General features: G+C 46.5%; 1 protein-coding gene across 2 annotated transcripts in view; it reads left to right on the top strand.

The window, feature by feature from the left end:
* The first annotated feature begins 353 nt into the window (after positions 1–353).
* SMTNL2 (smoothelin like 2) overlaps positions 354–27537 on the top strand; it is a 379037-nt gene continuing 351853 nt past the window's right edge. For both annotated transcript variants that reach the window (XM_086954547.1, XM_086954546.1), the window contains exon 1: positions 354–1568. In XM_086954547.1, coding sequence (XP_086810673.1) covers positions 918–1568 — 651 coding nt within the window. In that variant the 5' untranslated portion in view covers positions 354–917. The remainder of the gene's footprint in view (positions 1569–27537) is intronic.

Genomic DNA, 27537 nt, shown 5'->3' with positions numbered 1-27537 from the left:
TGCTGCAGCAGCGTGACTGTGGGGCCGGCGGGGAGAATCGAGTAGGGGCCGTGCCAGAGGGTCCCTGGACTACCAGATCCGGGGCTGTGCTCACCGGCGCACCGCTGCGGAGGCTCGCAGCGCACAGGCTCCAGTGAAGCGGGTCACGGCGGACTGGGGGTCGGTGCGAACTCCCTGCGGGGGCTCGGGGTGCATCCACTAAGGAACAGCGCGTCCGGAGTGGAGTGGACTAGTGCCCAGGCTCGGGGTACATCAGCTGCCGGTGCACAGTGCATTAAATGCCTGAATGCTGAGGCTTAGAGTGCCCGCGCTACCACAACTCCCGGCTCACTCACTGATGAGGAAAGGAGGAAAAGAATCCTTTACGCCTTTTTGTGCGCGGTTTACGCCTGCCTTCGAACACTGCTCTGCACAGCTGATCCTGATTTTTGAGTGAGCTTTGCACCTGCGGCGCAGCTTCTTCAGCGTCCACTTCCTCGAGTCACGCACGCCAGGTGGCCTGATTTGGATACTACAATTTCTGACGCGGATTGTGGACTCTCAAATTAACTCCGACAGTTCTGAACTCAGGTATCCCCAATCATCCCCCATCCTGTGCCTGCGCGTATTCTGGACGCCCGCTTCCTCTTCTTCACCTTAGTCGGCCTTTATACATCTTCTGCTACGGAGTTTGGACCAGTGGCCAAGCCTGCGCGAGTTTGGGACGCCGATCCCCACCTGCACGTGGTTTGGACGGGAACCGCCAGTTTGCGCGGGTTCTGGGCGCAGTTATCACCTGGGCGTATCTGGGAGCATAAACCTAGGGGGGGGTCTAAAGTCGAATCACCCCTGCCTGCGCTGGTTTCAGACCCTGCCTTATCCTTGCGCTGGTTTCAGACACTTCCTCTGCGGGTTCTGGACACTACCCTGCGCTGGTGATGGATTCTGGCCCCATGGAGTCCGCGGTGCCCTCCAGCAGCGAGATCGCGGACCTGAGCAGCCAGGACGCGCAGTCGGTGTGCGAGGCGCTGGGCCGCTACGAGGAGACGCTGCGCGGGGCGGTGCGGGAGATCCATGTGGACATCCAGGTGTTCAAGCACGGGGTGGAGCGGCAGCTGGAGGACGTGCTGCGCCTGGCCGGGCCCCTGCCCCGCACCGTCTCCGACCTGCAGCAGGAGAACCGCAGCCTCCGCGCGCAGGTGCTGCGCCTGGCGGAGCAGGTGGAGCGCCTGGCCCGGTGCGCGGGGCTCCCGGAGGAGGCCGGGGGCAGCGACCTGCCGGGCACACCTGGGGACAAGGTACCAACATCGTTACCCTTAACTCCCTGCACCCCCGGGGGCACCCTGCCTGGCACTCCCTGCACCCCCGGGGGCACCTTGCTCGGATCCCCAAGCGCCCCCTGGAGGAATCTGCCTGGCTCGCCCTCTACCCCTGTGGGCTCCCTGCCCAGCACGCCATGGACACCCCCGGGCAGCCTGCCCGGATCTCCCGGAGTGGCGTCTGCAGGGGGCAGCCTCCCGGGCTCTCCGTCCACGTCTCGAACCCGGTTCTCCAGTCACGCCCTGCTGTCAGTGTCCGGGAAGGCGCAGGTGAGTGTATGGGTAATGGAACCGCAGCGGTGCTTTAAATGATGTGCGCGTAACTCGTAGGATGCGCTCTGCTTAAGCTTCAACCCCCCATAACGGAGGGGGGTTTTATGTGTGTGTGTATATATATATATATATATATATATATATATATATATATATATATATATATATATATACATCACACATACTAATACCACTTATTGAAATGGGACTGTATTAACATGCAGTTTCAGAGACAATGCTACTTAAGCTTCACTTTTAATTCTAATATAATGTCTTGTTTACACACAAAAATGACTGTGTTCGTGGCAATCCCGCACAAACAAATAAAAGCATGTTTTGAGCTCCCCTTTAAATGTGCATGTTTTGATACAGACATCTGACAACATCGTTTGGGGCTACGATCCAGGGCAATGTAAAGATGTTGAGCAGGTGAGACACTGTGAGTAGGGGTCGCAGCTGCGACCGCTGGCATGACCCTTGTGACTCCTGGCACTGCCTTTGTGACCTCTGGCCTCAAAGGGGGGAAAATAAGTGCCAGGGTCACGCCTCCACTTTCCTTGTTTTCTGTCAATTTTATATCACACTAATAGTGAATAATATACCATTATTCACTATATGTGTAATAAAAAATTGAGTACAATTAGCTTGTATATGATCCTACATGGAGCGGAGGTGAGTGAGTGAGTGCTTGCTGGTGAGTGTCATTATGTGAGTGTGTGTGTCATGTGTAAGCATATGTGTGTCAGTGGAAGGAAAGGTCAAATGATATGTGATGTCACTTCCCCTCCTAAAATGTTGCTGAATTGACGTTGATGCTTCTGCTGCACGCCATATGTTGCCCCCCCCTTCTAAGGGGTCACAATGGTTTGATGGGCTAGGACGTGTCAAGCTGACGGGCAGCAGCGGTGCTGACCGCGGGACGCCTTCCTGCATCTCACGGCACTTGGAAGGGGTCCGATGGAGCTGGAAGCACGCCCAGCCTCTTATTACTGGTGTACGTGCCCACCTGAATGTCCCTCAAAACCGGGGCTTGTATCTCGTTCTGTTAGAAGCGTCTGGGACGCCCGGGCACCCTACCATAGCGCGACCCTTCTTGCCCGTGCGTGCCTCCGTAAGCTGTTCCCGTTTCCAGCAGGGGTTAGTGGCACGGCGAGTGCCTCCGGAGAAGCAAAAGGCTCAGTCGGCGCTGTAATTTGGGGCGCACCTGGCAGGCCAGGACCTGAGTGGTGCAGTAGAAGCAACCCGAGACTACAACTCCCATAATGCATTAGGAAACAGATTCCCAACAAGCGTGGCGCGAGGTGGCAACAGCAGCAGAGTCTGCCCTGGTCGTAAGGGAGCTCTTACTTACCTCAAGCCTCATGGTTGCGACTACTGGTGTTTGGAGTGGCAAGGGTCGCACCAAAACCAGCGGTTGGCCCGAGGACATGGTGGGTGTGTGTGTGTTAAAATGTCACAACCACTGGACAGTGTGCAGAGCGCTGCTTTCACTTTGCATGTCAGGGCCTGATCATGAACGCCCCAGGGCAGGCTGGGTAATTAAGGAGGTATTAGGAATTTGCGGGATGCGGTAACGAGCATTTGTCCAGAGGTTTGCTCTGAAAATGGGGAACAACATACATATGTGGGTGCCTGCCACGCCTAAACACCGTGGGCCTTATTTATGAAGGCCTTGCGCCACCGGTGCGTCACTTTTAAAATGGGAAAAAGTGACGCACCGGTGGCGCAAGGCCTTCATAAATAAGGCCCCATGTTCAGTTTCTTGACGGATCCTTTTCCGGCAGGTTTTACCCGCCCGCGTTTATGTAAAGATGCAGTCTTTATCACACCTGGTCTCACTGAGTGAGATAAAGATGGCCGCCCTCTGATCCCCGTGTAATAGGAGTTCGAGCCGGATCAGTTATACCGGCCAGTTGTGATCAGGTCCTGTATATAATGCAAGCATAATGTGTGTGTTCCTTGCCACATAATTCGGTCATCCTACTGCATAAACTGTTCTTATGTGTTTCTTTCCAGTGGCCCTCAATACATATGGCAAAAAGAACAAATGATGGACAGAATGCAGAACAATGTCATACGTTCACCCCAGTACAGAAATCTGGGCCTAAATCCGTCGTGTTTGTGCTCACCGTGCCATTCCAGTTTGGACCCAGCCATATGCAAATCAGTCTTGACCCTGTGCTCCATGGGAACAGTCCAGCCCGAACTGCCAGGCCAGGTCCTCCCTGGACTGGAAACAAGCATCTAAGGACCGGTTTCGTGCTTTCGGTCCTCATCAGCCACGATAGCTTGACTCCAGTGGCATGGGGAGTACGGACCCCCTCTAGGCATACCCGTACCACTCGGGTGACAAATGCAAAAAGAACAATTGATGGACAGAATGAAGCACATTGTCATACATCACCTCAGTACAGAGATCTGGGCCTAAATCCGTTGTGTTTTTTGCTCACCATTCCATTCCAGTTTGGTTGGTTTCAATCCAGGGAGGACCTGGCTTGGCAGTTCGGGCTGGACTGTTCCTATTGGGTGCAGGATCAAGACCGATTTGCAAATGGCCGGGTCCAAACTGGAATGGCATGGTGCACAAACAATAGGTGGATTTAGGCCCAGATCTTTCTACCGGGGTGAATGTAAGACATTGTTCTGCATTCTGTCCATAAACTGTTATTTTTGCATTATATTTATATAATATATGTATGTATGTATATATATATATATATATATATATATCTATCGAGTCTTTTTGAAAGACCTTTGACTTTCTGCGTTTTTAGGTCGAAGCCTGGCGTTCACTGCGCAAGCAGTGTCGCGCAGACAAGAAATTTTGATCTCCAGTATGGGGCTTTAACCCACCTCTTTCTTCCATTGGCTAGCTCCATAAATGGAGGCCTGCCATTGGAAGAGAGATGTGGCAATCATTGTGGGAGCAGATTCGTGGGCGTTTCTGTGTTTTTTTTTTAAGCTCCGCCCATTTTCTCCGTCATGCAGCGGTGGACGTTTCTTTATTTATTTTTTTCTCAAAGGTTTGTTTTTGTCATTACTCCGAAGATGGCGCCCGGACAGTAGCTTACTTGTTCTTTCATTCCCTCACACCTACTTTCCCTCATGTTTTGTATTTCCTTCTTTCTTCCTGTCATCTTTCACATTCTCACTCTGTTTGGCTGTTACACTCTCTTTGCGCTTTTCATCATTCCGCTTTCATGGAGCCTCGTTACCACTGCGCGGACGTTGGGGTGTTCTGCTTTCCCAGAGGGTTCCTGCTTGAACCCAGAGCGTCCCCAGAGAAATGAAATATTACTGGATAAAGCTGCGATACAAACACAGCCTATGATAATTACTCATTTTGCTCAGAGTTAAAGTCAGTAATTTTTGATCCAATTCTCTGGTGATTCCTTATTTGAGCTATAAATGAATAAATCTCCTCCGAGCCCTAGCGCTTGGAAGCCTCGGTAGTGAATCCAGTTTGACCCGCTTCCTTCCTCCGTGGGATCTTTGCAGGTGGCGGGGGCTCGTCCTCACGCGTCTGTGCCTGATGCACTTTGATGTGGGGATGTTCTGTACTGTGATGAAATGCACAATGGCCAAAATGCTAAAATAACCCTGTAATCCTTGAAATGCTGTAAGTGCCACTGCGGCATCGTCAACATGCCAACTAGCCAATTACTGCCACGGCTCGAGCGCTGCAGGCTCATTAAAACACTGGAGGGTCTGAAGGAGCCGCGCATACTGCAGTGACGTCAGCACTCAAAAGGGAGCCATTAACTGGGCTTTCGTAGCAAACAGCATCTGAAAAACACAACCCAGCACTTCTGAGTCTGCCTGCGAGGCGGATCGATGGTGGGGTGAACGTGGTGAACGCTCTTCTGCGCATGCGCGGACACTATGGTGCTTTACCTTGACTCAGGAGTGACACATCACTGTTCTTCAGCTGCAACCAGAGGTTATTAGATTCTAGACGAAGACTTTACACAACCTCCTCCCACCGCTCCTAAAGTGGCTGCTGCCTCAGTGCACCAACATCTCTTATTCTACTGCCTTGAGATGCATGCAGCTACTCAAGGGCGTAGGGGCACTACATTTTTTGGGGGCATCATAGGGATAGCCGAGCGAGGCCTGCCCTGAGTCGAAGAGCCAAGCGCGAGCCGAGCGATTTAAAAAAATATGATAAAGACTATAGAATTAAAACAATGTATTTTCAACATTTTTTAGTGGCTCAAGTATATACGATTATATGACAGACTTGAGTGACATTTACTGTACGTGATTTTTTAAAGTATTAAACATTCAAAAATTCCCCATGCCTTAAAGACGTTGCCATGAGTTACCCAAAATGTATCCGTTTGCCATGTTCTCATTTTATCTGGCCTATAGTGTTAAATATATAGCAAGATTATTTTATGTTACCCATATACAAGTGAGGTTTTTGTAGCGCACCAATCGTGTGCTGAATGAATTACTTCAATGTGCTCTTATACTGGATGGCTAAGGAAAACGATACTTAGTGAAATAAAGCAATGGACCACAGATCACACAATTGGTCAAGCAGAGAAGCAGGGATTTGCGCCCAGGATTGCATATGGTGCAATTCAGAGACTGTAAGATTTGATCCTGTTCGCTGGCATTTAACCCCAACTATCAATGCTCTGTGTTCAGTTATTCAACTATTGTTCAACTAGCGATGGGGAGTTCAATAATACACTTATCACACCTTAACTCATACTGACACTATACATGCATATATAAAAGTGCGTGTTCCTAAGCAGTATTCCATTGAATTGTTCCCTGCAGGGGGCAGCAGTAAAAGCCTCTTTGCATGGTATCTGCGGCTAAGTGCACCGAAGGCCTGTAAAGATTTACAAAGCCAGCGGGGGCAGGACACATACTAGGTCAGTGGTTTTTGCCATGCCAAAGGTCTGTTTCTCCACCTGATTTTAGACGCAGTCTGTCTGTGGGCGCATTGAATAGTTTTAGCAGCTTCACAGTCTACAGAGGCAGACATGATGGCAGATCAGACTGTACCATAAATGGCAATAGACATGTTTCACCATTGAGGCAGTAAATCTTTCTTTCTCTTCTACATCGCTCGTCTTCATTTCTAGTGTTTCGTCTTTCATTCCATCGCTTATTTCTACTCTAACGTCACCCTCTCTGTATTGTATTCTTCCCTCTCACTTCACTTTTTATGCTTAATACCTGGTATCCACAACTGTCTTGTTTTTTTTCTCATTTTTCCATTTATCACTTTTCCTTTGTTTTTCCATTGACACCTTCTACCTCATCCAGGTTTCCACATCTTCTCAAATTGTGACTCTCGCGCTAACGACGCTCGCTAGTTTGATTTTATCCCAGTTGTGGTTTTCGTCCCCCGGAGGGCTGCACCCCGCATCACCCCTGGAATCAAACGGCTTCCACATTTATTATCCAGTGAGAGCCCGCAGCCTCTGGACAGTATTTCGTTTCTCTCTGCTCACAGTTCTCCCGGCGAATTTTCTCCGTGCTTGAACTTTGGCGATTCGTATATTTGCCATTTACGTGCAGGGGATGTTCCATGCACAACCCTTGTTTTAAGGAAAATTGTGTTGCTCATTGTACGTTTCGCTGCTAAGGTTTTCTACTGTGGAAATCTACTCGCAGCAGATTTTTATTTTTACTTTCTGTTTCGGTAAACGCGTATTTGCGAGTTTATAAAACTACTGTCACGATGTTGGAGCAGGCAGCTTGACGACTTCTGGGATTCTATTCTTCGACACAGGTGTGGTGGGCAATGATAAACACATTGTCAGGTATAATGTAAGTTGTGGGTTCCTTCTGGGGGCGTTTTCCCCTTTGACGCATTTGAGGTTTTAGTGACTAAATGTTAGTGTGGCTCTGAACCCCTGAATCGCCCCTCATTCAAGCTGGACCCCTTCTCTGACGCCCATGAAGCTGGGTCCCATAGCGGGCTCCTGGTTTCTGTTCCACGGTGCCGGGACATACTTTAAAAACAAGGCCCAGTGGTGCGTCCGCAGCCTCGCCCCTCCTTTCTCTGCCTGGCACACCCCCGCAGGGACCATTGCTGCAAAACACTGCTACTGACCGCTGCCAGCTCCTAATGTGTGTCATTTTCATTTACATTTATTTAATCTAACAGCCCCCACCAGAGCCCTCAATGACTCACCCATCAAATGGCTTCATTTGAATGTTTCTCGGCTGTATCGGTCAGTTGCTTTATACATCGTGTCCGTATATGTTGCAGAAGGCACAGCTATTTAACAGCCCCACCTGCACGGGTGAGTGAGTATGTGTACTCAGAGTGGAGAACAGCTATGGTAAGAGTCAAGATTTCTGCTCTGGATGACAGGAAAGGTGGCTGTCTGTGTGTGTGTGTGTGTGTGTGGTTCTGTGTGTGTGTGGTTGTGTGTGTGTGTGGTTCTGTGTGTGTGTGTGGTTCTGTGTGTGTGTGTGGTTCTGTGTGTGTGTGTGGTTCTGTGTGTGTGTGTGTCAAGTCAAGTCAAAAGATCTTTATTCGGAGTAAAATACCTCCATAAAAGTACAGACAAAAAACACAATACATCTTTAAAAACATTTTTTAAAAAGCACATTCAATCAATTCAGTTCGATAGTTATAATTGGAGAATTATCCGAGAACAAATGAGCAAAATCAAGATCCATTTACAGTATCCCAGCTGTACAACATATGTCCCTTCATAATAGTAAATCATTAGGTTTTTATAAAAGAAGAGAATATCATACAATATTATTTAAAAGCAGTGTTTAAAAGCACTATTAAAAACACGATATTAAGACCATTATTAAACCGTTATAAAAAGTATCAAAATTATAAAGTGCAGTGTGCAACAGTTTATACATCAATGTTAAGGGTGATTCTCGATCTGACAGCAGCTTTGAGGAAACAACTCATCCTAAAAATGACTTCGTCTGATCCCAATACCAGAAGGGACCGGAGTGCCAATTTGAAATTAGTTAATCTGTTTTTCTTACAATAGGGCATAAGAAAATGTGCAGTGTATTTTTTATAAAAACCACAAAAGAACAAGAAATGCATGAGACTTTGCTTCATGTCGGGGTTACAGGGGCAATTTAAGGTTTCGAGATGTTTATTATATCCCATCGGGAAGTTCAGTAGGTTGACTATACTCCCGTCTCGGAAACGAAACAATAGACCCCTTACCCATCTTCCAAGATGTAAACGCAAATATCTGTACGGTGGGCCAGGTTTTTTGACGTGTGGATCAGAATGGGCCAAGTATTTTACAACCGTGCATTTAGTCAGGTTCTTTCTATCACGCTCTTCTCTATATAGATCATACAATGCCCTTAAAATAATGGTCTTATGGGAGCGGTTTATTAAATTTGGTGATGTAAACAGAGAAACCAACCCCACACTTACAAGGCACTCTTTTACTGCTTTCAGCCATGGTATATGATGTCCCCTGTCACACTTTAGACAATCCAGAATAATTTCACGGGTCAATGTGGCGGCCGTGTTGTTCCAGATCTTAATCCAGAATAGTGCTGGTCTGGATCTCACAAAATCCTCTATATAAGGGATGTTTAATTCGTTATGGCATACATAGTTTGAAGAACAGATAACCCCCCCCAATACCTTACGGCAAAATCTATTCTCTTCTATTTGAATAGGGTAACAGGAGGTGTAACCCCAAACCTCAGCGCCGTAGGTGCCGGTCGGCATACATTGGGTTTGGTATATCTTGACCAGGGGAGTTATAACATCAGCTTGGTTGGGCTGTCTCAGAGAGGTTACACAATTAATAGCCTTGCCAAGCTTGTTCCTGGCATAAGAAACATGTGCATGCCACGTACCGCTATTTGAGAATAGCAGCCCTAAATAGGGGAAAGTGCTGGTGCTTTTTAGAACATTTGACCCTGAAATAATCTGGGGGATTTTGTGATTTTTTGGTCCACAGCTCATAATTAATGATTTTTTAAAATTAGTTGTAAGGCCTAAATCGGCCATAAAAAGGACAAAACCTGAGATTAAAATACGGAGTGCCTTGGGGGTGCGGCCCATCAGGACCGCATCATCCGCATAAAGAAGTGTGGGTATAGGGACTCCATTAATGTAAGGCACATCACTAGTTAAAGTGCTCAAAGTGCTGCTTAACTTATTAATATACAAGATAAACAGGAGAGGGGCCAGTACACACCCTTGTCTGACCCCCCTACCAATACTAATATCATCAGAGACTTCACCCATTTGATTCACACGTACACAAGCTTTAAGATCACGATGTAAAAAAGCTAAAAAATGTACCAGATGGTCATCTAAACCATATTCGAGAAGGGTAGACCAAAGCCGGGAACGGTTAACAAAATCAAAAGCTGAGCTCAAATCCATAAAACCAAAGTATAAAGGGGATTTCTTTGCAATGTTATATTTTGCCATGATCAGGTTCAGGTTCAGGCATTGTTCCACTGTTCCGATGCTGCTACGGAACCCGAACTGGCTCGGATGTAGGATGTTATTCTCCTCAGTCCATGTTCTTATCCTTTTAAATAAGATCCGTCCCAAAACTTTTAAAGTGTTATCTATTAAAGAAATTGGGCGGTAACACCCAGGATCCAGCCTGTCACCCTTTTTAAAAATAGGAACAATAATACTTCGTGACCATGTTTCCGGGATCTCCCCTTCAGTTAAATTATTAAAAACATTGCACAGCAATGGGGCCCAAAAATCTGGCTCACATTTTAGCTGGTCTATGGAGAGCCCGTCAGATCCGGGCGCTTTATTCCCGGCACTTTCAAGAATAGCATCAGATACCTCAGATATGGAAATGGACATTGGGTGCGGAGGGGGTAACAGTAAAGGAAGATTGTCTGGTGTTGCATAGATTTTACCAAAATGAGCAACCCAGATGGGACCAGTAATATTACAATTAATTTCGGACAGAATCGAACCGATAGATCTTATTTCCTTTACCTCCTTCCAGAACCCAGTGGTATCTTTTAGGTCAGCAGATCGTGCCAGGGAATCCCAGTGGGTTTTTAGTAAATCATTTGATCTAGTGCGTAGAGCACGCTTATACTCTGCTCTAAGACACCTTACCCGCGGTATATCCCTAGGTTTAGCTTTTAAAGCAGCTCTAAGCAACCTGTTTGCTTTAGAGCATGGGGCATCAAACCATCTAGGCGATTCCTCAGCCTTACTAGAGGCTGGTCTAGAAATTACGCCTTTAATTGTGGTGCAGAGTTCAGAGAACGCTTTGACCACGTTGATCCCAGAGTTCTCTACGCTTAGACAATCTTTGATCAAACTTGGGTGTTTTTTGCATACTTCTGCCAGGATTCCCTTATTGTCTACTCCCTTCCAGATTACCCTTAACTTATCTGTCGAAACTTCCAGACCCATGGCACCTATTTCTCGTCTTGAACATTTACCCTTCGGTAGAGATAAATGAATGGCAATTGGATAGTGATCACTGTGAATTTCACACACTACTTCTGCCCTTATTAGTGCATTTGCAATGGCATGTGAGACAAAAACATAATCAATTGTTGTGCCACCCCCATGTCCAATAAAAGTAGGGAATGGGGATGCATAGTCTTCCATACCCACATGTTCCATGCAATTAACAAATTCACTAGTAGCAAGAAGGTCTAGCAGTTCTTTCCCTCTTTTACATGGGGGATTTCTTGGGTGTACATGTGCATTAAAGTCCCCCCCTAAACAAATACCATCAAATTTCCCATATACCTGTCCATCCATGATTTCATTAATAAAATCAAATAAGAGAATAAAATTCCGGTTGGGTTGGGACAGAAAATCATTATTATAGAAATTGATTAAACACAATTTTATCCTCTCAGTATACGAGAGTGCCATGAAGCTAGGACAATTTGTTTGTAGTTCGTCAATTTTAGTTCCAGCACAGATTTTTATCCAAATGGACAAACCGCCACTAGGGCGGCCAGCCAAAGGGACCGGGACAGTCCTATTATGGCAGCTATACCCCTCAAACAATAAGTCCTCCACACACCAAGTTTCTTGAAACATCAATATGTCATAACAATGGACACAATCCCTCCATGAAGGAATTCCCAACTTGGACTTCAGGCCCGCAATATTCCAGCTGAGGATGCTTAGGTTGTTACCATTATTGCTCCTTGAACAGGAACCCTGATTAATACTTAGAGCGGGTTTAGATGTTACATGTCCCTGTTGAACACTTAATGAACCAGATGGAGAAAACTCCTGTGTTAACGGGTCCGCCTCTCGGAGTGGTTCCATTAACTGAACTACCTCAGGGCACACGAGAAGTAGTTTAGTATTTTCAATGGGCAGTCAGTCCAATGTGTCCAGGTCCTGGAAAATTCCAAACCTATTCTGCAGTGGGAAAACGGGGGGGGGGTTGCATCATCTTGTGTGGAGGACGATAGAAATATTTTAATGGTAGTGGGGTCACCACAGTAGATGGGCCCTGTCGAGCAGGATTATAGTTCAACAGGAATTTTGCAGTACCCGGGTTTCTGAAATTGATTACAATACAGTCCCCATTGATGTTTTTGTAAAGGGGACCGACCCAGGTTACACGCCGTGTGGTTATGATTTCTTTTGAAATATCGTACCCCACTCCCTTGTGCTTCGCTAACCAGTCTATACACTTATTATGAAGTTGAACCCATGATTCTCCTTGACCTTCCTTAAGCGGGGGAATGCCAGCCAGCACTAGAACATAGGGACAGGCCTCAGGTGGAAGATGTAGGGCCGGGCCTTGATGTTTATTAGGTCTATTGTCCTCATGCATGATCTTTTTATCGTGCTGGCTGGAATTAGCAGAACCCTTCTGGACTAGTGTGGTCTGTTTCGCTATAGTACCCTTTTGTATAGAATTCAAGGATGCCCCGCTTGTAACATTAGAAGAAACAGAAGGTTTGGATGAAGTGACTTTCCCATGTATAGGTTCGCATGATAATAAGGGAGTGTTGGTTTGGCAGCCAGGCAGATTACTGCCAGTTGTACCCTTATTTTTAGTCACCTTAGGTGTAACAGACTGCGTTGGGTTAGGGATGGCTTGATGTTCCACTGTCCCGATATTACCAGTGGAGGAACCACGAGTAGTAGATTCAAGGTCTTTTAACAGACGTTCTACTCTCATTTTGTCCAAGTTCACTATACCTTTTCTCTTTGCATCCTCGTTTTTGATTAAATTCTCCAATTTATCGAGTCTTTTAAAAATATTATTAAATTGTTTGATCATTTGACCTTCCAAATTTTTAAAAATTGTCTCTGCAATAGTCTCGATAAGGTTCCCCTCAGACTTAGCATAATGACTAGATTTGACATTTTCGTGGGGGGACTCAGTCTGGGTAGAGATAGATATATAATTTGACCCCTCGTTATTTATAACGACTGTATTACCCAAATGCGGTTGATCCTGTGTAGGTGATATTTGTTGGACCAACTTCTGTCTCTTTCCCTTATTCCACATACTTTGTGGAGTTGGTTGGTTGACAGTCCTTAGAGGCTGCTTCCGCTTATTGTGGGTTATTTTGGCAGGGCCCCTCTTTCTCTTTGCTGCAGCTTTACCAGATACCTTATTGGCAGCCTCGGTAGATATTGTTTCTGAGGTATGGCCAAGAGTCACTTCTGGTGCTATATAAGTGACGGTATCCTCGTCGTCTAAGACAATTGGTACATCAACAATGGGATGTGAGGGTTTTACAACAATTATTTCAGGGTTTATATGGGTATGAGTATTACCATTGAGACTGCTCGAGGCATGCGGTTGATTGGTACTCAATGGACCCATGGAAAATCTCCTTTCAGTCTCAACAATCTCGTTGAAGGCAGTGTCTATCAATGCTTCAAACGACGTTAGTAATATTCCGGGGGACTCTGCGTCCTGGGTAAGGGTGTCAACATTAATGCATGTAGCAGTGCAGTCAGCCATTATCTGAGACTTATTTAGGGACTAACCTTCTTCGGAAGTGTTGGTGGGGTGGCCCGCCCGACCCCTGGTGACCTCTGAGGGCCTCAGAGGGCCCGCCCTTTGCCCGGGCTTCGCCCCGGGCGTCCCGCTCGCGTCCCGCGACGCTGAGGGCTTGCAGCTTTGTAAGCCCCTCCCGTCGCTTCTCCCGCGTCGGGGAACGCGCCGCCGCTGAGCCTGATGGGAAACGTAGTTCCCGGCGGCGGCGCGACTGGTGGCGGGATTCTGGTGTTGGTGGCCGGTCCTGGCCAAACTCCCCTTCTGGGTGCTCCCTCTCACAGGCACTGGCAGGTAAGAATCTCGGCGTTTTTCGGCGATGTCAGCGCGTTTGCAGCGCGTTTACAGGCTCCCCCTGTGTGTGTGTGGTTCTGTGTGTGTGTGTGGTTCTGTGTGTATGTGTGGTTCTGTGTGTATGTGTGGTTGTGTGTGTGTGGTTCTGTGTGTGTGTGTGTGTGTGGTTCTGTGTGTGTGTGTGTGGTTCTGTCTGTGTGTGTGGTTCTGTCTGTGTGTGTGTGTGGGGGGGGGTTCAGTGTGTGTGTGTGGGGGGGGCTTGTGTGTGTGGGGGGGGTTCTGTGTGTGTGGTGGGGGGGTTCTGTGTGTGGTGGGGGGGGGTTCTGTGTGTGTGGTGGGGGGGTTCTGTGTGTGTGGGGGGGTGTGTGTGGGGGGGTGTGTGTGTGGGGGGGGGTCTGTGTGTGTGTGGGGGGGGGTTCTCTGTGTGTGTGTGGGGGGGTTCTCTGTGTGTGTGTGGGGGGGTTCTCTGTGTGTGTGTGGGGGGGTTCTCTGTGTGTGGGGGGGTTCTCTGTGTGTGTGTGGGGGGGGTTCTGTGTGTGTGGGGGGGTTCTGTGTGTGGGGGGGTTCTGTGTGTGGGGGGGGGGTTCTGTGTGGGGGGGTTCTGTGTGTGTGTGGGGGTTCTGTGTGTGTGTGGGGGGGTTCTGTCTGTGTGTGTGGGGGTTCTGTCTGTGTGTGGGGGGGTTCTGTCTGTGTGTGGGGGGGGGTTCTGTCTGTGTGTGTGGGGGGGGGGGGTTCTGTCTGTGTGTGGGGGGGGGTTCTGTCTGTGTGTGTGGGGGGTTCTGTCTGTGTGTGGGGGGTTCTGTGTGTGTGGGGGGGGTTCTGTGTGTGTGTGGGGGTTCTGTGTGTGTGGGGGGGTTCTGTCTGTGTGGGAGGGTTCTGTGTGGGAGGGGGGTTCTGTGTGTTGGTGCATGTGGCTCTGTGTGTTGCTCTGTGTGGGTGAAAATGCAATAGGTCTCGCATTTGCGAGAGATGAAGTTATTGGCAATGTAAATGACAATGCCATTTATTAATCTGTTTCAAAACCAACACATAAATAAAAATGTTTGTCATTTACAATACCAATAGCTCTAACTTTTGCAAAGGCGAGATCGTTGCATTGTAAATGCTTGTTTCTAAAGGCTTCCAACCCTTTAATAACGGGATGGTACTACATCCTGTTCAAGTAGGGGACGAGGATTAAACGCCGGGTCTTCCAGCTTTTTCAGACATCAGTTTAGCCGCCAAGTGGCCACATGGCAAGTGTAACAGGGTAACACCCGGGGGACTCTTGGCTTTTTATTATACAACAGCCCTTTGCCTGCCGAGACATTTACCGGGAAAAACAAAGCCGCCGGACACATAATACGACGCAATGTTGGCTGAAAGGCCAGGATTGGCAGAGTGTGTCACTCGTGGCGTTCGGTTACTAGGTAACGCCGCATCATCTTCCAATTTCACAGAAAATGTAGGACATGTACTTGTAGCGGCCCTTTATCCGTCCTTGGCAAATGTCGCTTTCCAGAAATGTGGCCTACTTTTCAGAGGAGTGGAAGGAGATCCCTTTATACAGGCACGCGTGGCTGAGATCACACCTGGCGTTGAACCAGCGGAGGGCGCCGGGATTCTTCCTCGCTCGTACACACGACTGAGGGCTCTGGAGCTGAGGCTGAAGGCAGTGCGAGGGTCTTACTGCACCTGCCGGTGGAGGAGCCTAAAGGGTTCAGAATTCACGCCCATCCAATGCTTGGACCCTCAACAGAGCTCACACAGCAATTGTGACACGCCACTGGAAACTGGGATTCCATATTAAAGTAAGTGGAGGAGATACAAAACTTTCGAAATAATTAGAGAGCGAAAAGAAAGAAATGTAGCGCTTATAGGTGGCTGGGTGGGTGCTTGAATCTGTATGTGGGCTGGTGGAGGGACAGGGCCGGCTCTAGGCTCATGGTGGCCCTGGGCAGGGAGCGTAGGTAGGGGGCCCGGATGAGGGGGTCCGGGCGGGGCGGAGCGCGCAGGCCAGTAAAGAGGGGAGGGGTCAGGAAGTTTAGAAGTGGAACAGAGCCAGAGGCCGCCAAATCCCTGCCAGGGGCCACCACGCAAATATGTATCCATCCTCAGAGGATTAATATATTAAGGATATATATTGGCGTGGTGGCCCCTGGGGTTTGGTGGCCCTGTGCAGGTGCACAGCTTGCACATGCCTAGAGCCGGCCCTGGGAGGGAATAGGATGCCAAGGAGTAATGCAGAAGGTCTGAAATATGGCGAGGGAGGACTTTAGAAATATGTAGGAGGGAAACAGTGTTTCACGGAGGCTACAGCGGGGAGTGGTGGTGTGAAGGGAAGCTGAGGAGGGATTGTGAGAACTGAAGTCCATTGCCACTGCCCCTGCACAGGCTTCTGTGAGGTATACTTCAGTCTCCTGCCTTCAGCATTGAAACCTTCTCAATTATTATTGTTGCAACAATATCATTAGTGTTAATCATTTATCTGTTACTGCTAACAAGCATAGGCAAAGCCACTGGGTCCGTGTGGGATCCTAATGCGAATATGAGGTCCGTTCCTGTCCTGACTCGGGGTTGGTACTGGCAACAAGCACTGGCAAAGCCACTGGGTCCGTGTGGGATCCGAATGCAATTCTGAGGGCAGGTCCTGTCCTTACTCGGGGTTGGTGCTGCTAACAAGCATTGGCAAAGCCACTAGGTCCATGTGGGATCCGAATGCAATTCTAAGGGCCGGTCATGTCCTGAGACTCGGGGTTTGTACTGCTAACATGCACTGGCAAAGCCACTGGGTCCGTGGTGCATCCTAATGGAATTCAGTTGCTGCCGGTCCCCTCCATAGTTTTTCGGCAGTACCAGAAAGCGCACAGAGAGCCACTGAAGCGCTAGGTTGGTAACTGCGCGAAGCACGGGATTTTAGGTTACTTGTGAAATGTTTTAAGCTAGTGCCTTGATGACATAGGCCGCGTCTTGTGGAAAGGGTGCATAGCAGCATAGAGTTGAGCTGTTGTGGCCGTGTCCTTTTAGAAAGCCCACCCACATTGTTCTTGTCAGTTAAGACCGACCCCTTGTCCCGCCCTCGCACCACCCCTTCCCAAACCCCATGTGAGGACTCCCTGCAGATGGGATAAGCACTTTGAGGGACTGACTGCGTGCACGGGTGGGTGACTGACTGCGTGCACGGGTGGGTGACTGCGTGCACGCACTGCAGTGCTGAGTGACTGCGTGCATGACTGCATGCACGGGGTGAGTGACTGCATGCACGGGGTGAGTGACTGACTGCCTGCACGGGTGGGTGATTGGACTGGAGAACAAGTGCATGGATGGATGAATGGACAGGTGCTCTGTGCCTGACACCTGCCGTGAAGTTTCTCCTCCACCCCTCCCCCCCCCCTCCACCCCCATTCCTGACCATGCTCCGTGGTGAACCTTTCAGCACAGCAGGGAGCCGGCCTGTGCGACCAGTTTAAAATATACTGTGACCAGCGCTTAAAATACACTTCCTGGAAATAGTCTGCGGGGAGGGGGGGCTGCTACACTAAACACGAGAACAAATGGTTGCGGGGGCGTTAGGCGAGCCCCCTCTCCTGTGGGGTTATTCCTACTGACTGCACTTAATGCACAAAGCCAGCCATTAGGACATATGTGTGTTTTTTTTTGGGGGGGGGGGGGGGGGAGATTTAGCCGTGGTTGTAGAAGAGTAGTCCGCATTCTAGAGTTGACCTTAACCGCTCTGGTTTGGACAATATTGTGTTCACATCTAAATAAATAAATGTTTCGTTCCGTAAAACGTCAACCACGTGCGTGTCTGGGGAGGGTTTGAGCCCTAGAGACCGCTTGCTGGAGCCCTCTTCGAGTCTGCTTGGAAGAGCGGGCACACTTAACTTATAGCGCCGAGCTGAAAGCGCTCCTAGGCTGCCCGGAAGCGCTGTAGTGGGGGGAGTCAAGAGGATGAATGCAAATTAGGAATCTGTAGAGAAGTGCGCAGGTGGGAGGAAGGACGAGAACAACAGTCGTGATTCTGGTGGGTTTCCTAAATTACTTTCTTACTGGTGTGGTGGTGTGTCAGCTTTTAAAAAATGTCAACGACATTGCTAAAAATGGAAATAAAGGTGACATCTGTCCTTATTTAGTCCACCTGAAGAGTTTAATCTAGTTTGGAAAAAAGCCAACATCCACTCTGCCCGCAGGCTATATAAAAGGACAGGGTGTGTCGGAGCAGGACAAAAAATGCGGATTTCGGATGGCGTGCCATAAATGAGGTTGAGTGCCTGTAGCCCTCATACAAAGCCCTGTTGTAGCATACGGCATTAAGGTAAGGAGTAGTCAATCTGGTTTGCGGACCTGTGAAACATTGAAGAAAGTCCCAGAGTTACAAGACGATTGGAGTTGGCTTCCAGGAATATTAATTAAGCAAAATCACGAAAAGAAGGATTGATGTAGTTCAAATCCTCTGACTCTATGTTCCTGGAACACCAATGGCTTAAAATCGCTAATTGAAGACCAAGGGGTAATGGATTTCCTGAAAGCGTCCAGTATAATAATGTTGCAGGAAACCTGGTCGACGACTAATGAACCCCTTATCGGCTACATAGAATACTGTAATAATGCAACACATGAAGCCAACTCAGGTCGCCCACGTGGGGGTCTTTCTATATACATCTCTACAAATCTTAAAGCATCTCACTTTGAAATTGACCTCAATGTTAAATGGCTCCAGTGTGTTAAACTAATAGCCAGTCACTCAATTATCTTATTAAATGTGTACTTAAGTTGTAAAAAGAAAGTTAGATCTTCTCAAATAATCCTGCTTTGGGGAATGGTAAAAACTTTATATTACGAGCATTTGGATTCAGTATTTATTATTTCAGGTGATTTTAATATGCACTTTGATCCTTTTAATGGGCAGACTCTTGACTTAAAACGGTTAGCTCAATGGACAGAATATGAGTTCAAAAAATACAACTTAAAGATTCTGCATGATTCTGATAATATTCCTACATTTAACAAGGGTGAATGTTCCTCTGTAATAGACTATACTATACTGTCTGAGAAATTAAATAATTTAGTAAAAAATTACGAGATTGTCCCAAGGATCGAAAGCGATCACAATCCACAAGTCATTCTCTTTGACATTGACCCGGAGTATCTGCCAGAAACTAGGACTATGATAAAAGTTCCAACAGCCTTTAATCTTAAAAGGTTAGTTTGGAATGGAAAAACTGAGGATAAAATCTTGGGCGTTCTTGGCTGTTTAATTCAGGATACGCATTCTGCTTACGGTGAAGGGCAGTCTATGGTTGAGCTTTGGTCTCATTTGTGTGATAAATTAGTAGCTAAATTTGCTAGAGATGAGCCCTGTAAGGGTATAACACTAAATCCCCGGAGACCAGGATGGTATTCCTTCCACTTACTTTATCAAAAAAGAAAACTTAATAAAGAAATAAGATTACTTCACAGGAATAATACCAGGCTACCGCGTCTCAATATATCATGTAAAATTAGAGAGTTAAAACAGAGATACAAGAAGGAAATATGGATAGCAAAACAAGATTATTATGAATCAACTTGGGCAAAAGTCCATCATGCGTGTAAATCCAAAGACCTTCGGTTTTTCTGGAGCATCATTAATGATATTGAGAATGGTAATAATAGAGCCAGCAGTGCTAATGTTGATGAAGTGAGTTGGGTGAGCTTTTTTAATGAAAAAATCGATACAGAATATTTAGATAATGATAAATATAGTAATATATTAAATGACCTGCATAAAGTAAAAGCTAGGGGGAGTGGGGGTGGCATCTCTCCTCCTCTTTGTAGAGTGGATATGGAACCCTGGTCGCTCAATAAAGTAAAAAAGGCGATAAAAAGGATCAAATCCAACGGTGCACCGGGTCCAAATGGTATCCCGAATGCAATATTTAAGGCTGAATTGAGTAATTGGCCTGAGTTATTAATGCTTTTATTTAATGAAATTCTTAAATCAGGTCTTCTTCCGTTATCCTGGCACGGGAGTATTATACAGCCGATTTTCAAATGTGGCCCACAGGATAATCCGGCTAATTACCGTTTAATTACACTCACTGACGTAGAGGCAAAAATATTTGCTAGTTGCTTGCTGGAAGAGTTAGAGACTTGGGCCTCACAGGAGGAGCTGATTCCTAAATTTCAAACAGGGTTTAGAAGGGGCGAATCAACCCACATGAATTTGATTTTATTAACGTTATTAGGTGAGAGAGCCAAAAGTAGGAATCAAAGATTATATGTTTGTTTTATTGATTTAAAAGCCGCTTTTGATTCTGTACCACGAAATAGACTTTGGAGGAAGCTACAGAATTGGGGTATTCCAGAGTCTCTATTAAAAATGATTATATTGCTATACTCCAACACCTGGGTGCAAATCAAATTAGGCGATGGCAAACACATGACCCAACGTTTAGTAACAAATGTGGGACTAAAACAGGGGTGTGTCTTGGCTCCTTGCCTTTTTAATCTTTTTATGGCTGATTTACCAGTCCATTTAAAAAATATAAATTCGCATTCGCCTTCTATTCATGGCCAGGAAATCAAATACATGCAATATGCAGACGATACGATTTTAATGAGCCAAACAGAAATAGGATTAAAAAGTTAATTAACTCTTTTAATGGTTATGTTACACAAAACGGTCTGACAATTAATATAAAAAAGACAAAGATAATGACTATGGGAAAAGGGAAGCCAAGGATTAAAGAGTGGAATATTAACGGTATGATAATTGAAAATGTGAAATTATACAAATACCTTGGAATCATGTTTGACGATGGTTTGATTTTTAGACAGCATTATAACAGTCTGGAAGCTAGGGGTTGCTCACTTGCATTTGCTTTTAGAAAATTAAGAGACAAACTATTATGCCCCAATTACAACCATCTGATAAAGGTGATGCGAGCAAAATTAATGCCATCTTTGGAATATTGCTCATTCATCTTCAGGGGCAAAGACGCTAAAGTGCTCGACGATATAGAGATTAGAATATATAAAACTGTTTTTAAAATCCCCATATATATTAGTCGAGCAAACGTAAGACTGGAATTTGGTTTGAAAAAACAATCCCTGGCGCGTCAATCTACATTCTTGAAGTCTCTTTTAACATTAGTCCGTTCAGAGGAAGGCTCACTGGCAAATTTATGCTGGCTGGAAATCTCAGAAGGGGAATATTCAAAAAATTGGCAGCTGTATTTTAATGAATGCATAAGTAAATTCGACTGCTCTAATTTGGCTGATGAATTGAGGAGCAGGATAGTTTTTAAAAAAGAAATGAATCAAATGGCCGCATTATTAACGACTATAGCGGACAAGGAGGAATTAAGAAAAAGAAGTCATTTCTGGACAGTTGCTAACTCTTTCGATAGGCTGTCACCTCAATCTTACTTGTCTTATCATTTAAAACCTAGACTTAAGAATAAATTTATGTATTTAAGGCTGGGAAGATATCCGACAAAGGATGGTATACCGAAATGGGAAAATCAATGGGCATCGAGCATCTGCAGGCTTTGTAGTCGAAGGGAGGAAACACTAACACACATCGTAACCTTATGTCCAGCTTTGGCAGAGGCTCGGAAGTTGATTATAAAACCAATTTTTAATGAATTAGGAATTAGAACATGCAGGCAAGCAATTATTACCTGTTTGAGTGGGGCCAATATCAAAGTTACCTACCACTTTGTTAAGTTCATTATTATTGTTGAGAAGAAACTCAAAGACGAAGAACAAGTAAATAACTGTTTATTGTGACCCAAAGTAAAAAAAAAAGAAACTTAATTTAGGAATTGTTTAAATCAAACTGTATGCCAGTTGAAGGGTCTATTAGTTTAATTTACTATAGTTACGCATATTGCACTTTACTATAGCTAGCAAATGGAAAACAGCAAAAAATGTATTAGAATAGTATTTCCTACTGCTAACACTGTCACTTTAAGTTAAATGCTGATATAACAGTGATTGCTGCTAATATATTGTACTCTAGTTAATACCTGTATTTTAATCAGTGTGTAAAAGCTTAAACATTATTATGGAATTGACTGTATTAATGCAATTTTAGATGATTATTTTAATATGATTATAACTCTGTGCATAGTATATGTTTGTATATGTAGGTTGCTTTTATCTATTCTTGTTTGTAATGATTTTAATTAATCAACAAATAAACTTACTACTACTACTACTACTACTACTACCTGTTGGGTTCACCAATGGCAGTGTGATAGTTTCAACAATCTGATTGGCCACCCTTCCACCCAATTGACTGTGTCAGGCCTGGCTAGCAATAGCCAGGGGACTAAGTGTACAGAACTCCAGGGTATAGTAGTCTTGCAGTAACCCATGTAGTGCTGTGGATAATCATTATTTTTCAGCCCCCGGTTGGCAGAAATGTATTCCTTGGGTGCGTGCATGCTGAAGACCAATGTGCTTGTATTAACCGATCCAAGATGGTGGACATAATTAGTATTGGTAAGCATTGTGTTGGCACAAACGTGCTTTGAGCATTGAGAAATGACCTGCCAGCTAATGCCAGGTGCCGGTCCCTAAAATAAATGTAAGCTGTAAAAAAAAAAAATGGACCGCCAGTGGGTTAGGAAGTAACAGAGGTGTGAGTGGGGTGCAAAAGAGAAGCTCAACACTAGGCCCAGGGAGGACTTTAAAAACAAGGGGGGGGAGAAGGGGGAAAGTAAGTGCAGAGAGAGGTATGAGGGTGCAATGAGGAACAAGGATAGGGGTGTTGTGTTTGGAGGGAAGGTAGCACAACAGAGGGAGACAGAAAATCTATGCACTCTCATGGAGTGCTAAAAGAAACAAGCATCGGCATAGCCAATATGTCTCGCCCTTGGGACCATATAAGTGGTTAGCCATGCAGCATAGAAGCTGCAAGTTAACAAAGGACACTGCGTTTTGCTAGGTGCGAGCAGGCAGGAGAGGATTGTGGGGAACGAGAGAGGGTGGTGGGGTGGGTTCGAGGGGGAAGGCAGGGGAAGGAGCAGGGGAAGATGGGGGAGAGAGGAAAGGAAATGTATTGGTACGGAGAAGGGGGAGAATGGGGATGAGGAAGAGAAGACTGAGGAGAGAGGAAGGAAAGGAATGAGGACTGAGGCAGGAGACAGAGCACCAGAGAGACACAGGAAGGAGGCCTGAGGCCAGTAGCGAGGAGGCAGAGCACCAGGACGGCGCACTAGTGAGGAGGCAGAGCACCAGGGTGGCGCAGTAGTGCGGAGGCAGAGCAATAGTGCGGCACAGTAGTGAGGAAGCAAAGCACCAGGGTAGTGCAGTAGTGAGGAGGCAAAGCACCACAACTTACTGTTATTGATCCCGGGAATTGAGGTGCATGTAACAAAGCTGTGCGCATGCGTCGTAGGTAGAGCCTTTGACTGAGAGTGTGCCATTAGTCCGTCAATAACTTTGTTATGCGAAAATTGACAGGGAAATAGCCGATGGAAGAAATTTTAAAAGTGACAAAAGGACTATTTGATAAAAAAGCAGATCGGAGTTTAGAACAAAAAAATAAGAGGGATAGCTGGGAAAGCAATTTAGACAAGACACACCACACACACACACTCACTCACACACTCAACACAATGTCAACCCAGGAGAAAAAAGGAAACTAGAACCTCTTGTCAAGAACCAGAGAGCAAGAGAAAGAGAGACAGGGAGAAAGAGAGAGATCAAGAGTGAGAGCCCATGCGTGCTGCGTGCGTGCACGTGAAACCTGCTCTTTTTCAAAGCACATGCTTGTGCTTGTGACACTCTGCTGCGCACTCCCGCAAGCTGTATGCCGCCACAAGCACGAGTATGTGCTTCGAAAAAGAGCTGTACAACGGCCAAAAGTCCTCCTATGCAGCGCATTCGCGCTGTGTAGGCGAGACCTAAAAAACAAGTAGTGGATCTGTACAAGTCAGACAACCAAAAGAATATTAAAAATGAAACCCAGCTGAAATTTAAATTACGTCCACTTAATTTTGGTAATTTTGCATTACATTTGTTGCTCAAACCTCTCAAAATAACGCCATTATGCAATGTTGCATAGTTGTCATTCATTGGGCATTTTTACAGCGTACATGCAGTAATAATTCATAGTGCCAGAACCTTTGCCGTTTTTACTTCAACAACTTGAATTTTTCACACAATTTTTTTTAACTGCATTTTTACGTCAAATTGGCACAAGGGTGTACTTGGTGCTAATATATAGTGCCAGATTTGCATATCAAACATTTGTAAAGCATGCTACTCACCCGTGAGGGTCTCCAGGCCCTGGGGAGTGGGGGGAGGCTACTACTGATCATACAGCCAGGTCTTGAGGAGTCTCCTGAAGGTCAGCAGATCCTAGGTCTGTCGTAGGTGGATGGGGAGGGAGTTCCATGTCTTGGTGAGGTGGGAGAAGGATCTGCTGCCGGAGGTTGTTCGTGGATGCGTGACACGGTGGCAAGGGAGAGGTCAGCGGAGCTGGCGGTTGGGGTGTAGAAGATGAGTCGCTTGTTGAGGTATGCTGGTCTTGCGTTGTGGAGTGCTTTGTGAGCGGGGGTGAGGAGCTTGAAGGTGATCCTCTTGTTGATGGGAAGCCAATGCAGGTACTTCAGGTGGGCGGTGCGGTGGCTGCGGTGTGGGATGTCATGGATGAGGCATGCTGAGGTGTTTTGTATGCGTTGGAGTCTCTTCTGGAGTTTGGCCGTAGTTCCCGCTTAGGGGGCCTTGCTGTAGTCCAGCCTGCTGGTGACGAGTGCCTGGGTGACCGTCCTTCTGGTTTCAATGGGTATCCATCTGTAAATCTTGCGAAGCATACGGAGGGTGTTGAAGCAGGAGGAGGAGACGGCGTTGACTTGTTGGGTCATTGAGAGCGTTGAGTCCAGGATGAACCCCCAGGTTGTGTGCGTGGTCGGTGGGTGTAGGTGCAGTTCCCAGCGAGGCTGGCCACCAGGAGTTGTCCCAGGCAGAAGGGATGGAACTGAGGATGAGGACCTCTGTCTTGTCAGAGTTCAGTTTCAGGTAACTGTCCCTCATCCATTCGGTGACGGCCTTCATCTCTGCGTGGAAGTTGGTTTTGGCGGTGGCGAGGTCTCTGGTGAGGGAGAAGATCAGCTGGATGTTGGGCGTATGATGCTATGTTGAGGTCGTGTGATCGGACGATGTTGGCGAGCGGCGTCATGTATACATTGAAGAGGGGCGGCCTGAGGGATGATCCTTGGGGTACGACGCAGGTGATCTTGGTGGCTTCGGATTGGAATGGAGGGAGGCAGACTCTCTGGGTTCTGTTGGTGAGGAAGGAGGTGATCCAGTCTAGGGCTTTGGCGCTGATCCCCACGTTGTAGAGTCGTGTGCGCAGGGTGCAGTGGCAGATGGTGTCAAAGGTGGCCAAGAGGTCCAGGAGGATGAGGGCTGTGGTTTCGCCACTGTCCAGCAGGGCCCTGATGTTGTCTGTGGTGGCGATGAGGGCGGTTTCGGTGCTGTGGTTGCTGTGGAATCCAGATTGGGACGAGTCCAGGGTGTTGTTCTCTTCGGGGAATTGTCAGTTGTCTGTTGACGATCTTCTCGATGACCTTTGCCGGGAACAGGAGCAGGAAGATGGGCCGGAAGTTCTTGATGTCCTTTGGGTCTGCCTTTCAGGGTTTCTCACAAATGTGTGTAATTTTGTGTAACTTTCCCAACATTTTGGGTAATTACGCATAAGCAAATTATGAGAATTTCAAATACCCCTTCTAAAGAGGCAATTCTCCAGGGGAGGAACTAATGCAAGAAGAGGGAGGGTAAGCCATCCAATAAGAAGCATGCAAATGAGTGACAATAAAGTCAACCAATGGTAAGCAGTGGGCAGGCCTCATGCCCACTGTAAGATTTTAGTATTGTCCACAGAAGATTTCAGCCTACATAGACCAGAAAGTTGTGTGGTAGGCAAGACCTAAAAAAAAAAAACAACAAAATAAACATTGTCCTAGTAGCCAGCTGTGAGTATCTGGTCATTTGCTCAGGAGGGTGCTTGAAATCGGGGAGAGCTAGTCTTGCTCAACGAAATGAATCTGGACCTGCCCGAGTTACGAATCATCTTAGGCAGTTAAAGAAAACTGAAGCCAGCCAGACAGATCCCATCATGGAGTCTTTCCCTCCATCCTCTCAATGTACAGGCAGTTGCAGGGGCAGCTGGTACCCTTTGAAAGTGGTGAGGCAAGTGAAGTGCCCCACCACAAAATAAAACACCCCCCCTCCAAACACCCACAAATAAAATACCCACTTCCTCCAAAACCCCAAAATAAAACCACCCCTCCCTCCAAAAGTTGAAAACCCAACTAGAATAACATTTTAAATAAATAAAAGGTACTTGCTCATGGTTGTACATCCTCCTTGGTGTTCCAGTTCTGGATCTGCTGTGGAAGTCAAGCTCCCCTAACAAATCCAAATGTTGCTCTCATGCTGTTAATCAGCATGAGAGCAGCACCAGGATTGGATGAAGTGTGCTGGCTAGACTCTCCTTCAGGCCCTGTAGGCCTGTGCTTGGTCTCCACCCAGCCGTCAAAGACCGCTGAGTTGAGAGCTTCAAAGTACGAATGTCACTTTAGCCGGCGCAAGACAGGTGGCCAAAGTAACTTCCCCCCCCCCCCCCGCGCCCCCCTTGGAGCATCCAGCCAGCCACTGCTCCTGTCCTTTGCTGCCAATAGCAGCAGAGGACACATCCCACATGTCTCTGGGTGCAGGGTTGGCTGGCTACTGCAGGACACAAATCAGAAGAAAAAAAATGGCAGTTCAGTATTTTCATTGCCATTTTATGTTTTCGTTGTGCGGCTCGCAGTGGGCGGGGTTAACGTTCCCATAACCTTGTGAAGTAACCGCCGCTTGGCATTTGCACCTTTAGGTAACCTTCCTTCTATCCACACATCTATCTGTTATTCCACATGTAAAGAGGGAGGTAAACTTGGGAGTACAGGGTTCGGTTAATAAATACACTCTATACTCTACCCTCCCCTTATTCCTACATCTGCCTATGACCAGGGCATCTGGAAGGGCAGAAGTATCATAGTTTGAAGAGGAGCCATCCACAAGATCTGGAATACTAGGGTTGACTATCAGTCATTCTTTTGTTTCTGATTTTCTGTAGGTTTGTTATGCTTTTGGATACGCAAATGCACTTTAGAAATAAGCAGAGAAATTCAATATAAGAGCATCCTAGTCTACGCTTCCAGAATTCAGGGTCTCATCTGGTGGCTGCCTAGGTAGCCACTCCATTACCATCCGTGTGCTCTTGGTGCAAAGATGGCTTGAGTTTGCATCTGTGGGTGGGGTGAGCTCATGTAGAGGATGCACAACTCTGGAGCCTTGAAGTTAACACCAGGGTTTCTGAGTCCGCAGAATGGGGACCGTTGTTCTATATTTGACCATTGGACCTTGATTGTCAATGATTCAGGAGTTGGAGATCAGCAAGCAACTAAAATGCTGTTTGGCAAATATTGTGGTGCAACAATATTGTCAAAAATATTGTCTACTTTAATATAGTCTTATTCTATATTTTTTATTTATTTTAACTTTGATATTATATTCTAGGTATTGATGGTGTTGGTATTAAATGTGTTTTGTTTTACAGTAATGTGATTTTAATGTTTTTAAAGTGTTTTTATATTTAATTAGTAATTTACAATCTAGTAGCTATGTTGGGTTTGTAGGGAAATAGGGGCACAAGTTATTTATATTATAAACAGTTTATTTGAAAATAATTTTGATATTAAAAGTGTAAT

Source organism: Lissotriton vulgaris, chromosome 2_1, assembly GCF_964263255.1.
Source record: "Lissotriton vulgaris chromosome 2_1, aLisVul1.2, whole genome shotgun sequence".
Classification (NCBI taxonomy): Eukaryota; Metazoa; Chordata; class Amphibia; order Caudata; family Salamandridae; genus Lissotriton; species Lissotriton vulgaris.
This window is presented reverse-complemented; position numbering and strand designations above follow the sequence as displayed.